Consider the following 16182-nt stretch of genomic DNA (forward strand, 5'->3'; position numbering starts at 1 on the left):
CAGTTTGTTTTGTCATATTTCTCCCTTTTTCAGCAATTCATTGCTTTGCTCCTTGGGTTAGAATCTAACAGCATTGCTTGCCTGTTAGTTCTGGCTGCTTTTTATAACGTATTATTGTAAACCCTCTTAAATTCTGCAGGGCTGCTCAGGAGCAAAAGGCTATGGATTGGTGCTTATAGTGCTTGTTTGTACATGTACCCAGCCCCTCCAGCTAGCAGATATGCAGAAGTGGTGGAAAATGTGCACTAGTAGCAAGCACCTACCATTTGTTTATACTAGAGGGTTTGTTGGTGAAAGGGAATATCAGACAAACAACATTTGTAATTTGATTACTACGATTATTTCATTTTTTGACCCAATGTAGGGTGCATTGCAGGGGTGGGTTTCAACCGGTTCGAAGCGGTCCCTGCGAACCGGTTGGTTGACGAACCCGGAAGTAAGTAACTTCCGGGAACGGCGACGGGTGCACCCGCCCACCCGCGCTCCTTACCCGGTTTTGACGAGTTCTGCGCTTCCACACATGCGCAGGACACATACAGCGCCTGCGCGATCCTCCAGGAGCAGCTGGAGCATTGCACAGACGTGCGCTGCGCGCGTGTATGAGGACACCGCTGGCCCCGTTCCAACCGAACCGGTTGGAACGGGGCGAGAAACCCACCCCTTGTGCATTGCATTTCAAATTTGGGTCATAAAAGAGTACTTTGGAATGTATGGGAACACAGACATCTGCATCTATCAAAAGTGTTACCTTTTCCTAGGATTGCGTGGCTGTCCTCTGCATTGTCCTCTGCAAAAATACAGCTGTTGTAAAGATTTGTAGGTATATGCTATGTTTGCAATCCCATACACCCCAAATAATTCTTTTAGAATAAAACCTGAAGCATTGCACTGTTTTAGCTGATGTAGCACTTAGCAATAGCAATAGCAGTTAGACTTATATACCGCTTCATAGGGCTTTCAGCCCTCTCTAAGCGGTTTACAGAGTCAGCATATCGCCCCCACAGTCTGGGTCCTCATTTTAACCACCTCGGAAGGATGGAAGGCTGAGTCAACCTTGAGCCGGTGAGATTAGAACCGCTGAACTGCAGATAACAGTCAGCTGAAGTGGCCTGCAGTACTGCACCCTAACCACTGCGCCACCTCGGCTCTCAAACTTTACAGTAGTTAATGTTAAAGATAGACAAAACAGTTTGAAATAGAAATGTTCTAACCACAAAGGGTGCTGTTCCAATTGCAGCACAGTTGCTGGAAGATTGGAGTGATCAGGGGGATCTGACATATCAGGCATTGTCTGATCTCAAAATGGAACACTCCAGTTGCAAAGTGGCAGTCCGTTTCAGGACTGGGCCACAACGTTCTCTCCTAGGCCCAGTACTCTTCAAATATCTTCATAAATGACTTAGCTGAGGGAATAGAAGGGGAACTTACCAAATTTCCAGATGATACTAAGCTGCCAGGAATAGCCAACACCCTAGTTGATAGGCTTAAGATCCAGATGGATCTTGACAGACTTGAACACTGGGCCCCATCTAACAAAATGGAATTCAATGTAGAGAAAAGTAAAGTCTTACGCTAAGGCAGAGGTGGATTCCTACCAGTTTGGTCCGGTTCGGGCAAATAGGTATTAAAAATCTGGTGTACCTTTTCGAACCGGTACTAATGGCAGCCTGGCCAAGCCCCCAAACCGGTTCTCCTGGTTCTTGGGTTTTGCTTCTGCACATGCGCAGAACAATTTTTATTATACTGGTTGGCCACACCTGCCCGCTCTGACACTCACCCTTCCTCACATTTGCCATGTGGATCCACAGAACTGCCTCCTTCTAACTCCTGCCTACACATAAGTAAGCAGCTTTCATGCTAGCCTAGCCCTCCTCTACCTGGTCAACCGTTCAGGTAAGGGAAAAAAGGCTTTAAAAAGTAAAAGGGGGGGGGGAGCGAAAGTAAGAGAAAGAAAAGGAAAGAAAGAAGGTGGTATTAGAAGGAAATTCACTTTCCAGCCAAGAGATTCTTGGCAAAGAGGAAAAACAAATGCTGTCACTTTAAATCAGAGTCTCCAAATAGCATAGCTGGCTGAGGAATTCTGGGAGTTGAAGTCCACAAGTCTTAATGCTGCAAATCTTGAAGACCCCTGCTTTAAATTGAAAAGCTGCTTGGAAGTTTTTAATTGCAGAAGGAAAGTGACATTCAGCAGTTTGTTTCTGGGTCAGCTGAACAACAAACTGGATAAAAGGAAGGATTCTTATATGGTTCTATGTTTTTGAAATTTTGGGGTTTGTGCAATATGGGCTTTATGTTTCTAAAAGGGTTTGGATGATTCCCGTTGTGGCTAAATGACTTTTGTCCTGTGTCAGATCTTGAGTGTGGGGCTGCTTACTCTGATTCTACTACTGTGTTTTGTTAGCTGCCAAATTTTGCCACTGGGAAATTTCAAAATATCCTGTCTTGAATGGGTTTTCTACCGATCTGTTTGCCCGCTTGCGTGAATTGGGCCAAACTTTCTATAGGGTCATTATCTCTATCTGCTACTTGGAGGTCATCTAGTCCAACCCCCTGCTGCAGCAGGAAATCTTACATTGTCTGGATTATTTTGGTGAAAGGAAAATTGCCAGAAAGGAGAAGGAGTTTACCAGGACAAGGCTGCCATGCAGAGGAAGGCAGAGCTAATCCTTGACTTATGACTACGATTGAGCCCAAAATTTTGGTTGCTAAGCAAGAGCATTGTTAAGTGAGCTTCACCACCTTTTTCTCAATCCATGACATCTCCTGGTGAGTGACATCAAATTGGCCACGCCCACCCAGTCACATGACCAACCAGCTATGCCCACCCAGTCACATGACAATGAAGCCATGCCTGCCCAGTCACATGACCAACAAGTCATGCCCACCAAACACACCACACCCACAGAACCAGTAGTAAAAAATTTTGAAACCCACCCCTACAGTTAGGCAAGTAAAACCAAAAGTTCTCATATAGACTGGGTGAAACCAGGCTTAATAGCAGTAATTGGGAGAGGGATCTTGGAATCTTAGTGGACAACCAATTAAATATGAGCCAGCAGTATGCAGCGACAGCCAATGTAATCCTAAATTTCATTAACAGCGGAATACGATCAAGTTCAAGGGAGGTACTAATACCACTCTATAAAGCCTTAGTAAGACCACACCTAGATACTGCATCCAGTTTTGGTCACCACACTATAAAAAATGATGAGACTGTAGAAAGAGTGCAGAGAAGAGCAACCAAGATGATTAGGGGACTGGAGGCTAAAACATGCGATGAAAGATTGCATGAACTGGGCATGACTAGTCTAGTGAAGAGAAGGACCCAGGGAGACATGATAGCAGTGTTCCAATATTTGAGGGGCTGACACAGAGAGGAGGGGGTCAAGCTATTTTCCAAAGCACCTGAAGGCCAGACAAGGAATAATGGATGGAAACTGAACAAGGGGAGATCCAACCTGGAAATGAGGAGAAATTTTCTGACAGTGAGAACAATCCAATGGAACAGCTTGCCTTCAGATGTTATGGGAGCTTCATCATAGGAGCCTTTCAAGAAGAGACTGGGCTGCCATCTGTCAGAAATGGTGTAGGTTGTGCTTGGGCAAGGGGTTGGACTAGATGACCTACAAGGTCCCTTCCAACTCTGTTAATCTGTTAATTTCCAGGATGGTGGGTCCAACAAAAGCAGGGACCCTTTATTAATAGGAAATTGGTTCAGTTAATATATCCATGTGTCCAGAGAAATCAGAGGGAAATATCTATGTGCCCTTCCAATAAAAGATAATCTAAAATGCTTCAGCCAAGGAAACTAAACTTTGATGGTGTGAAACCTCTTCAAATACTAGTTTATGGTTAATTCTGACTCCTTCAGAGATGGTGTTTAATTTTGAACAAGAAAAATGCACAGCTTAGACATTTTGAATAAAACAATCAGATGTGTGTTTGTGCCACTTAGTAAAACTAAAATACCTTATGCAGATTGTAATGAAATTGATATTTTTACCACTGTAGCTATTAGAGAGACAAAAGAGGCACTGGAGAATGTGAGTGGATGTCTGGAAATGCTACAGGAGGGCACTGAGAAGCTGCACACCAGCCTGATGGATGTGATGGAAGACTTGATAGATACTCTTAATGATTCAGCTTGCATGTCTACCCAGGTTGCTTCAACTTGCAACCTTATCAGAAATTCTTTGAATCAGCTGACCATTAATGCTAATTACAGCAAGGTAAGCTATACTCTCCATGCTTCTCTTAAAAGATTGGCTTCTTCCTCTTCAGAAGAAAGATAGGGCTTACTTGGCTGAACGTTAAGAAGATAGAAAACTTGTACACTGGAGAAACAGTGTAGATTTTCTTGCTGCGCCAAATATTTATGAGATATCTTAAACCAAGTGAACTGTCTTCATTCCCACACTCCTTAGCTTTCCTTCATGTTGCAGAAAAATATAGACTTTTAGAGCATCTCACTATGTAGAGATGTCTATACTTGTAAGGGAAGGTTTACTTTCAGGAAAATATGTCTGTCCTTTAAAAAAAACATTTTATTTGAAGGTAGTCAAACTACTTTTAGGATTAATAGATAAACAGTTAGAGAAAAGGCATGGAAGATTATTTCAATATATGATTTCTGTAGCAAGATTATTATATGCAAAGAGACAGATTCAATACTACCCACTATGGAGGAATGGTTGGTGAAGTTGACAGATTCTGCTCAATAAATAAATTGACTTCTTTGATTATTAAAAAAAACCTACATTTATTGGTGGTTGGGAGTCTCCTATGGATTTGTATAAAAATGAAAAAAATGAACTTGTGATGTATGTTTTAGTTAGGTAGGATAGATCATAGAAATAAAAGTAGAGGTTAAAACATATTTTTTTCTTCGAAATCTTTTTTTCTTTACCATTAACATGACATTAGCATTTTGCAAATTTCTGTATTTGTTTTTTGTTCAAACTTTGTTTTATTTCTTTTAAAAAACACAAATATTTCATCATTCGTCAATCATTAAAACATTGAAGTACAATTTTTTTTGTATGCCCCTCCCTCCCTCCACCCCCCAACTCCCCTCCTCCTCCCCCCCCCGACTTCCCAGAACCCGTACACAGTATGGATTTTTAACTAACACAGTCTAAAATCTATTGAGAAAAAAGAAATAAAGAAATTAATGACATTCTACATTGACCTTAGCTTCTTCTTACTGAACTAACTTTTAACAGTTTAAATCATTTCTGATCTTAAGCATAGGCTAACTGGAATTTCTTGGTCCCGTATTTATTTTGTATATAGTCAATCCATTTTTTCCACTCTCGTTTATATCTCTCATTTGAGTGATCTTTAAGATATGCCGATATTTTAGCCATCTCGGCTAAGTTTGTGACTTTCAATGTCTATTCTTGGATTGTAGGCAAGTCTTCCTTCTTCCAGTGTTGCGCCACCAACAGTCTTGCTGCAGTTATTAGGTGCAGAATCAAGTTAGTCTCTACCACTGTCTCTACCATATGTACTAGGTACATATACCTAGTAAAAATAACTGAGGAATAAACTTTATCCTTCTTTTAAAAATATTTTGCATAACCCGCCATATTTTTGTATTTGTTAAATGTTATAGTAAAATTGTTCACTTAGCAGTCTACATGTCAGTGTAAATTTGGAACATCACATAGTTTCTATTGAATTTATGATGTGCATTTTTAAGATAACGAATAAATATTCCAAAGTTGGTATAGTTGGACTAGTTTCTCAGCAACATTGTTTCTATAGCTTAAGTCATAAATCTGTTTGCAACCACGTAAGCGTGTTTCATATGTATTCGCAAAAAAGACAGATAAAATATTTGGATTAAATAGATAGGAAATCTGGAGTCCTTGATGCTCTATGGGCTTGGTGATTTCTTTCAGATGTTTAATTACCAAACTATCATATCCCACCACTGCACTGAAGCTAGAGGATAAGCAACACAGTGCTAGTAGGATATGAGGGTGTCTATTACTCTTTCTCTCCCCCCCCCCAAATTGTCTAAAGCTCCCCAAATTAGATTGAAATACTTTTAATTTATTTTCTTTAAAAAAATCTGCTGGGGGAAAATGACACCAATATGAGTTTTCAGCACATGTACCAATAGATGATTGGCTACTATTATGTTGATTGATGTAGACAATCTCAGAGCATCATAGGTTTGTATTACATATGCAGCTCACATGAAAATCAATTTTATTGATTAGCTGGAAGGCCAGAGAAATAATCTTTAAAATTTGCTTCTCCCTCAGCAAAACCTGTAACATAAAACAGTGCAAATGTTTCTAGTGAGATGATTGAAGAGTGTCTACATTGGCAAGAATAATGAAGGAAAGTTTAGGATGCTTTTTGTGATATTAGGATAATGCAGTTATCCTATAAACAGCAAAACTTAAACTTCTTCTATAGATTGCAATATTAACCTGAAATTATTTCTCCCTTCTTTTAGTTACCAGGAGTGAACCCTCAGCTTGCCAAAGTAAATGAAGTCCTTAAAATAGACCTTTCCAATCTCATTCAAAAGGTGCGATTGTGCCTGGTTAAGACACACCTATTTGGCTACATGTTGCATCCCAAATGCCATTCTATTGTTTATCTTGTTGCTTTGGATATTCATAAATTATTTCTACGAGCAGTTCAAATGTGGAGGATGTGCACAAAGGAAACTCACAGTTTCTCTGTTAATATTTTTTAGCATTTGCAACTGAAATACAAGAAGAAACACAATGTAATCTTCTTAAGCACAAGTCAACTTACACATACATTTTTAAAAATCCTTATTTATAGTACATACAGGTAGTCCTTGACTTATAATTACTTATTTAGCAACCATTCAAAGTTTACAATGGCACTGAATACAATAACCCTCACAATTATTGTTATGTTGCTGCAGCATCCTCATGGTCATGTGATCAAAATTCAAGCCCTTGCATTCACGATGGTTGCAGCATCCCAGGATCATGTGATTGTCATGTGTAACCTTCCCAGCTGGCTTCTGACCAACAAAGTCAATGGGGAAAAACAGATTTTCCTAACAACCATGTAATTCACTTAACTACAGTGATTTGCTTAACAAGCATGGCCAAATATGATATAAAATTGGGTGTGACTCATGAAATGGAAATTCTGATTCCTACTGTAGTCATAAGTTGAGGACTATCTTCTGATTTAGGATGGAGTATTCTATTCCAAAAATCTTCATGCTTCATTTCATTCTACTGACTGCTAACCATTAGGAACTCTTAGCTCAAAACTGGAAATCTTTATCATTTAAGTTGGGAAGGGCAAATAGCTTGGGTGTTTTTTTCGGTTCCACCACAAAACCGCGCTCGACTAAACCGCGTCTGACTAAACCGCGTAACTGATGTCATCAACAGGGCGACAACAGCGCAGAGACAGAAGCACGCTGTAAACCCTAAACCTAAAATTAACCCCTAAACCTAAACCTAACCCCCCTAAACCTAACCCTAAACCTAACCCTAAACCTAAACCTAACCCTTAACCTAAACCTAAACCTAACCCTTAACCTAACCCTAAACCTAATCCTAATTCTAACCCTAACCCTAACCCTAACCCTAACCCTTAACCTAACCCTAAACCTAACCCTAACCCTTAACCTAAACCTAACCCTAAACCTAACCCTAAACCTAACCCTTACCTTAAGTTGAATCGGCTTTCTTTCAAAGCGCTATTTAAAGCGCTCTTCTTTCTCCGCGCTGGCTGTTGTCGCCCTGTTGATGATGTCAGTGACGCGGTTTAATCGGGCGCGGCTTAGTCGAGCGCGGTTTTGATGGGTCACGGTTTTTTTCTTTGCATAATATGCAATTTGTGGACATATAAGATACTTTTGCATCTGCTTGTGGATTATGCTTATAATATCTGAAGCCATTGATTTCTTAACTTTGAAGAGTTGTTAGACACATTTATGACTTTGCAGCTACAGTACATGTGCTGTACATATAGATGTAATTAGTGTTTCTTGCTTATGCAAATCACAAGAGCCTGTATTCTAAAACACCGGGTTGCTGTGGGCAGGACGTGGGGAATTGAGTCGTGGGAAATCAAAGAAGGTTCGTTTGAACCAAATAAATCGTAATAAATGAATAGATTGTTGAAACAGGACCACGGTATTTGCAGGCATTTCACAGAGGCTATTCTATATATGTTGATGCTTCTCACATATTAGAGAAGAAGAGTGATTTTCCACTTCATGTCGTACCTCAAGAACATAGAGAAAGAGAGCTGAATTTAAATTGGCCCTTGGGAAGGTTTTTGCCTGATAAAAGCCAGTAGTCTTCTAAATTTTTTGAGGTAATGAGGGCTAAGATCGACCTATTATCAGCAGGCCTAAGGGACTGCTGATAAGTAGAACCTTCAGTGAGCTCACACAGTGGTCAGAATGCTTGAATTTAGGTGGATTCTGGAGTAAGAATGTGCCCTTATTGTGTTTGCAGTTTATTTCAGTTTCTAAAATTCAAATGGAGCGATAATGTACAGAATTAACATTAACAAGGATTAGTCTGCTTCTTCTTAAATACAGAAATCAATGCTATGTTTTGCAATTGAGATACTGATGGATGTGTTTATTCCAGGGTTATGCAGCATTTAATGATACTCCTCAACTCGTACGGGATCAAACAAAGAATATTTTATCAGGTAAGAAAGATTAAGGGATTAATTTGTTGACTGAAAAAGTTTGTGATTGTAATACAGCACTGAATGGAAAACGGGAAACTTCCTATAGAACAATGAGAACAAAGAATTAAAATATAGGCCTATTAGTAAATAGACGCTAGATATACTGAGGGGTCCTTGGTGGTCTCTGAACTTGGCTGTTTTCTGGCAGATATTTCATCACCAAAACTAACATCTTCAGCACTGATGATATTGCCTAGTTTAATAATGAAACTACTGCAGGAACGCAACCAAGCTCAGAGAGCAGCAAGGATCTCATAGTTCAAATATTGATCTACAAATATTCTCTTCCATCAATAACACTAAATATATCAAAGTTTTGTGATTCTAAATTGTTCTGCATTTTACAATCGTAAGCATCTAGAGCCATGATGGCAAACCTATGCCACGCATGCCACAGGTGGCACGCGAGCCATATCAAAGTATTGGCTCTGGTGCGCATGAGTGCGCTGGCCAACTGATTTTCAGCTGGCCCGCCCACGCTGCTCTTCCCTTCTCATGAATCTTCACACAATACCAGGTAAGTACAGGGCTCGCACAGAGGCTCTGGGAGGTCATTTTTAGCCTCCAGAGGGCCTCCGGAGGGTGGGGGAGACCATTTTCACCCTCCCCAGGCTCCAGGAAAGCCTCTGGAGCCTGGGGAGGGTGAAAAACAGACCTACCAGGCCCACTGAAAGTCAGGAAATGGGCCATTTCCGGCCTCTGGAGGGCCTCCGGGGTGTGTGGGAGGCCGTTTTCACTCTCTTTAGGCTCCAAGAAAGCTTCTGGAGCCTGGTGAGGTGAAAAACGGGTCCACCGGAAGTCAGGAAATGGGCCATTTCCAGCCTCTGGAGGGTCTCGGGGGGGCATTTTTGCCTTCCCCAGGCTGCAAAAAAAGCCATGTGTGTATGTGCAGGGCAGCGGGGGGCGGTGTTATGCATGCATTCGCAGGGGGCACAGTGCAGGCGGGACATAACATTATGGGTGTGTGCTTTTGGCATCTGAGGGAAAAAAGGTTCACCATCATTCATCTAGGGTTGCTTCAACATAATCTTGGCTATTTAGGATTGGAGTGTTTTTGTTCATTATGTGACACATAAAATCATAGCAAAGCTGTGGGAAAAAGCTTTTGAGGGAAACTAAATAGAGAATAGGGGAGTTTGAAAGGAGAATAGTAACAATTTATTCCATTTCCCCCCCCAATAAGACCTCCCTGGATAATAAGTCAAATTGGGCTTTTGAGCGCATGCACTAAAATAAGCCCTCCCCTGAGAATAAGCCCTCCCTGAAAATATTGCAACACAGCAGAAGCCATGAAATGACCATGCTCGCCGCCTACTGCACCTCAATAAGACCTCCCCAAAAATAAGGCCAAGCGCTTATTTCGGGGGTCAAAATAAGACCCTGTCTTATTTTCAGGAAAACACAGTAGCTATGTAAACCTGATTCCTGATTTAGGATGTGGGTTGCTTATACTATGGCCTGAAGATTTCCTTTTGAAAAGAACAATTATGATGTCTGCTCAGGAATAAAATGCTGTCATGAGCTCTTAAGATGGAAGTTGCTGAAGAGGCAACAACCGAACAGTGTTTGGAGCATGGTGATTCACAAGATTTCTTAGCTGATTCTTCTATTGACCTCCCTGCTTGATGTCTGTGGTTTATTAGTGCCAGCCTATTTACAATTATTCCCCCAAACAAAGCCAAATCAGAACATTATCCATGCATAACTCTAATAATAATATTGTTTAAGAGTGGCATTGACTTACCATAAGTTGTTGTTGGGATACATGAGAATCTAAAGGAAGGAAACAATGTGGTCCGTTTTGAGGAGCAAGGCTGATGTAGGGAAAGGTTTGAATAAACCATATGAAGATACTGAGATGTTCTTCTCATCTCCATGCTTTGCTGTAAAAGGTAAAAATAATGTACAAAGCTGTGGTATAGAATCTATGTAGAAAGGTTCATCATGGATTCTCTTTATTATCCATTCTCAGGTATTTCAATTCAAGAAAAGGTTGAATATTGCTTTGCACTTTCTATATGAATTAATTTCCTTTACTGGAAATTTCCTTTACTGGAAATTTCCTTTTCAAATAAAAACTTTTTATATTTATAAAAATTATTCCCAAATTAACATTTGAAATCCTTCAAGAACCAGGTAAATTCATTTTTAGGTCTAGATTTGGCATGTGAACTTCTGGTTGATCACTCCAGACACAATTTTAGTAGTTTATTACTTTTTTTTCATGAGCTCAGTCCTTGCATGCTATAAAGAAAACCAAAGAAAGTGTTTATTAACAACCTCTTCTATTTTCATTCTTGCATATGGATCCGTTCTGCCATTATAAGCAGCTGTACCTCGTAAGTTTTGAAAGAGCATGGAAATAATGTATATGTAAACATATGCATGCTTTGTAAAAAAAAAAAGTGCAATTATTACCAGAATGTTTTTTTTTTCAACCAGGGAGATATTAAAAGCAGAGCAATCACTTGGTTATCTTTAATATGCATTAAGCAGAAGCCCCATTCCTTTTGTGGAAATTGCATGCTACTTTTGCCTAGTGAAAAAATGTGTTTCTTCTCATAGCAAAATGCTAGTTATAGGTAGTGCTCATATGCAAATTATTTTTAATTAAAGGTAAGCAGTATATATTTAGCCTGCCACTAAGGGGAAAATCAGATGTTATATCTGCAACCTAATTAATATTGATATGCAGGTCAGGTATTGCTTGCAATGCAGATGGATGCTAGTCACCTATTTCCACTTAAATACATCTAGTTTCATCCCTAAAACTTCCAGTTCATTTCTTTCTCACAATTCCTGGTAGATTTTCTTGATGGCAAAAGATAAAAGATTTTGAGGGGTATTCAATTTCACAGAGAGACTTAATACATTGCTTTTAGTAGATACTAGAAATTGTTGGGGTTTAAAATTTTACATTTAATACATATTGACAAGTAATGGCCCTTCCTATTATAAAGATTTAGTAGAGCTGGCATATTCTTTGCAGGTCCATATCACCATAAGTAGGCTCTATTACCAACATATAGGTAACTGTTGTGGCCTAGCAGGAGCCGTTGGAGCTGCCACCAGACTCCGACAGTGAGAGGCCCTATGAGTCAGCTCTGGAGGATGTGGAGGACCCTGGACAGGGTTCCGACTCCGAGCAGGGCGCAGAGAGGGTGGTTGGCCACCTGGAGGTGCCTGAGCCTTAGAGCAGTGGGGAGGAGACAAGGGAGTGTGATCCTGACGTCATGCATTGGAGCAGTGAGGAGGAGACAAGGGAGTTGGTCCTGGATATCCGGCAACGGAGGGCTAATAGGCGTAAAGAACAGTTACGCAGTTACAGGAGATAATTGAACTCAGCTCGTGGTAATTAGGCTCCTCTCAAGACTATAAAAGGAATAGCTTTCCACACACTCATCTCAGGAATCAACATATTTACTAGAGCTGGAGAAGCTTGGCAGGCTGGATTGCTGCCAAGGTTAGTCTGTGCTGGATTGCTGCCAAGGTCTAGTCTCTGTGTTAATAAATCCTTGAAGTATCTTTGTCCCGGCGTGCTTTGGTGAATGAAGGGGGGGGGGGGTTCAGAACAGGTAACATACCAGAATGTTTCTTGCACAAATGTTTATGACATTTAAAAGCAAGTAAAATAACCGCTGTTGCCTTACACAGTGACTTAGAGAACTTCTCTGTTGTTTTTCTTCCTGGTGCAAACACTTGATTGGCATGAGACTTCGTCTCATCCCATTGTTCTCAATAGCTCAGATGCTTCATCTCCCAATTGCCAGTATTCCTGTTTCCCAGGGTCATTTCACCCTTTTCTTGCTTCCAGGTCCTCCCTCTTGTATTATTTTCTTCCTCAAATTTCAAAAGAGCTCTTAATTACTCTGGGCTCCAATTAGACTGAAAAAAGTAAACATGAGTAGATAAGAGTTGAGCCCAGAGCATCAGGAGGACAAGTGCTGAAGGCCCCTTTCACTTGAAAATGCTCCTGGCTTCTACCTGTTCTGAATAATATCAAGTAAAATAATAATACCAAGCAGTAAGAAATCAAGAAATCATTCTGTGAGCAGAATGCCTTGATTTATTACAAAAGGTAAAATGAATGAGAAGAATGAATCAGATTCAAATGTTTTAGCCAAATCACTGTAACATGTCCCATATTGTTCTCTTTAAAGTAGTGGAATTGCATTTGGGTTGCAGGTGAGAATTTACATGATTAAATGCTGTCATATTTTATTAAGTAGGCTTTTGGTCATAGGAGCAGACACAGACTTGTCTCCTTGGTAAGAATAAGGCTGTGGTTTCATTGGAATGAACAATAAAAGATTGCACAAACCTAAGCATTGCATCCACATGTGAATTTGCAACATTAAAGTCTTGCTTTTGGAGGTGGAGTTCAATAAATCCTTTTTGTTTGTGGCAAGTCATTTTCTGGCAAGTGTAATTGAAATCCTTAACATGCATCCATTGTTTTCAGATATAAAAAATATCTTGGAAGATGTTGGTTCAAACATCACAGCCTTTACTAAAAAGCTTCCCATTCAGAAGATTCTAACAGATTTCACAATATACCTCACTCAGGGTGAAGCTTATGTTGAAAGTTATTTTCCATTAGTGGAGCAATATGATTTCTACAGGTATGTGCATATTATTTTGATGAAAGAATGCAGAGGCTATTCTAAAAGTATTACTGAAGATCAATACACTAAAACTGTTACTCCCAGCTGAAACAAGAGTATGCCTATTACATAGTGAAAGTGGTTAGACATATCTTGCTAAACTGGAGAAGCATAGCTGCGAGCACAATGCAAATACACAACGATCGGTAGAAAAACATGCAGGGTAGCAGTATGCAAAGCCAAAATATTTTAGGTCTATTGTATATTTCACGTACATTTAAATTAGTATAAATTGCATAAAAATTTCAGCTGCCTGTTCTGCCCCAGAAATTGGAAGCACTGGAAATTAGACATTTGGAGTCTAATTCTGAAATAGGCTTCTTGTGTCTAGTGAGAAAACTAATTAATAATTCCATCCAGAAAATGGATAATCTTAGTTATGTTTTCAGGGGGGGAAAGGCAAGAGAACAAATATCAGGATCCAAGAAGTGAAAAATTATTACACCAGAGAGGTCTTGGTGAGCAGCCAATAATGGAGGTGCAAGAGAAACACAAGATCAGGTTCTCAAAAGGGAGATGTTTTTAATCCTTCTCCTGCCCCATGATAAGCTTTCACTTATCATGAAAACTGATACATATTAGGACAAGGAAAAAAGAGTTGATATATCTAATGGACAGCTATAGATACATATTTTTAAAAGCTTGTTTGTTGTATAAACAATTCAGTATTTCCTGTTTGGATAGTTCCAGCCTTGACAAAACTTTAAATAAAATTTTGGCTCTTAAATTCCCTTTTAAACTCTGAATCCCTATGATCTGTTTTTAAATCTTCAGTTGCACAGCACCACTAATAGTGTTTGTTGCCATTAATATGCAAAAAAGAGTTTATTGGCAGCACAGAATATCCATACAACCGCTATTAATGTTTTATTAGCAGCAAATAATACAAATTTGGATTATGTAGAACCAGGTATAATCTTCCAAGCAGTGACGTGCAGTCAGGTGAGGGAGGGAAGGCACAGCCTCACCACTCCCATCATGAAAAGAAAAAAATGTAAAAGGAAAAAGGTGAGAGCTGAGGTCAGGCTGAGCTAGTTGCTGCGTCACCGTGAATGACTCTGCTTAACTGTTTTAAAAAGCCTCTAAAAAGCGCCCTCTATTATGAGGCAGGAGAACTGTGTGCCTCATCTAGTCTGACTTTAGACATTTTATGATCACTCGAGCAGAGTTAAGCAAGGGTTAAAAGCCTAAAAATTTCTGACGTAGGTGAGGCACGCGGTTCTCCTGCCTCATAGTAGAGTGCGCAAATTTAGGCGGGGCTTCTTCAGAGGACCCGAGGCAAGATCAGAGTTGAAATCCTCTCTGAAACAGCTGGAAAAGGTATGTATGGGTTGGAGGGAGGGGGAGGAATTCAAACTTCATCCTCCTGGTGCGGGGCTTTGGGCAAAGGCTGGAGGGAAGGACCCTGGCTCGCTTGTGTGTCCCTCCCCAAGTGTAGTTTGATTGCAGGCAGAGCCATGTTGCCTTTTCAAACCTATAATCAGTGAAGCTGGGCTGGATTCCTCCGGGGCTGGGGGAAAGTATGTGTGCTCTAGTATGGCTCTTTGACTGGCTTCCTGCCTCCTCCTGTGGTCTCCTCGCTGGTGCTCTCCCTCCAATCCAACTGTGTGTGTGTGTGTGTGTGTGTGTGTGTGTGTGTGTGTGTGTTTGAGACAGAGTGAGTGAGAGAGGGAAGGGGTAGGAGAGATAGTCCAATCCAACTTCTCTCCCCCCCCCTCTCCCTCTCTCTCTCTCTCTCTCTCTCTCTCTCTCTCTCTCTCTCTCTCCCTCTCTGTTTGAGAGAGGGAGGAGGGAGGGAGAGAGGGAGAAAGAAGGGAAAGGGAAAAGAAAAAGAAAAAAAAGAAGGAAACTTCTTTCGCAAAGGAGAAAAACAAATGCTGTCGCTTTAAATCAGAACTGAGCATGCCTGGCTGTGAAATTCTGAGAGTTGAAGTCCACAAGTCTAAAAAAATTGAACCCCACCACTGTGTCAGTGCCTCACCAGCCATAAACCTCACTGCACGCCACTGCTTCCAAGGTACACTTTTGCAACAGGGAAAGATCCTCAACATCCAACTTCCACAAGCTAAGCTAAACTTGTACTTTTATCTTTGTCCAGGCTTCTCAAATTGAATATATTCCCATAACCATTTAATTTTACAGTGTCTTCTTTCATCTTCATTCCTTTTATTAAAAAGGTTCTAAAATGCAAGAAAACTTTAAGTCTAATTCTAATACTCTTGAATGAGAATAGGAAACTTAACAGAAATGTGGTTGGCTCTTGACTGATCTTGGAATCATCTTTTTGTTACTCTGTTTAGGTGGCTGGGCTGCTTAATCCTATGCTGCATGGTGGTCCTGATCCTGGTCTTTTTCTACCTGGGATTATTATGTGGTATGTGTGGCTATGACAAAAATGCAACACCAACAACCAGAGGCTGTGTCTCAAATACTGGAGGAAATTTCCTGATGGCGTGAGTACTTTTAATCTTTTCCCCAGGTTAAGAGAATTGCATTGAAGAAATATACTGGGAAGATAAAATGCAAAAAAGAAGTTGAGAAGGAAGAAAATTTTGTCTTGGGTTTTACTGAGATTTGCATTTTAGAACTTTGGAGTTACACTCACTTTCTATGTGTATATATCCAATCACCTGGACTAGTCCTTGCAGTTTTCTAGCATGGTTTTTTGGAAGTGGTTTACCATTGCCTCTTTCCTAGAGATGAAAGAGAGGAACTGGCCCCAGTAATCCAGCTGGCTTTGTGCCTAAGGTAGGACTAGAATGGAAGGTCTTCCTGATGCCTGATGCCTTAAACACTGACT

General features: G+C 40.3%; 1 protein-coding gene across 2 annotated transcripts in view; it reads left to right on the forward strand.

The window, feature by feature from the left end:
* The window catches only part of PROM1 (prominin 1), a 119786-nt gene that overhangs the window by 51371 nt on the left and 52233 nt on the right, over positions 1 to 16182 (forward strand). For both annotated transcript variants that reach the window (XM_087724628.1, XM_087724627.1), the window contains 5 exons: positions 4012 to 4229; positions 6470 to 6544; positions 8613 to 8676; positions 13181 to 13340; positions 15683 to 15835. In XM_087724628.1, the coding sequence (XP_087580754.1) occupies positions 4012 to 4229; positions 6470 to 6544; positions 8613 to 8676; positions 13181 to 13340; positions 15683 to 15835 (670 nt within the window). The remainder of the gene's footprint in view (positions 1 to 4011; positions 4230 to 6469; positions 6545 to 8612; positions 8677 to 13180; positions 13341 to 15682; positions 15836 to 16182) is intronic.

Source organism: Thamnophis sirtalis, unplaced genomic scaffold, assembly GCF_051295495.1.
Source record: "Thamnophis sirtalis isolate CommonGarterSnake01/CBP01778 unplaced genomic scaffold, rThaSir2_p1.2 scaffold_10, whole genome shotgun sequence".
Lineage (NCBI taxonomy): Eukaryota > Metazoa > Chordata > Lepidosauria > Squamata > Natricidae > Thamnophis > Thamnophis sirtalis.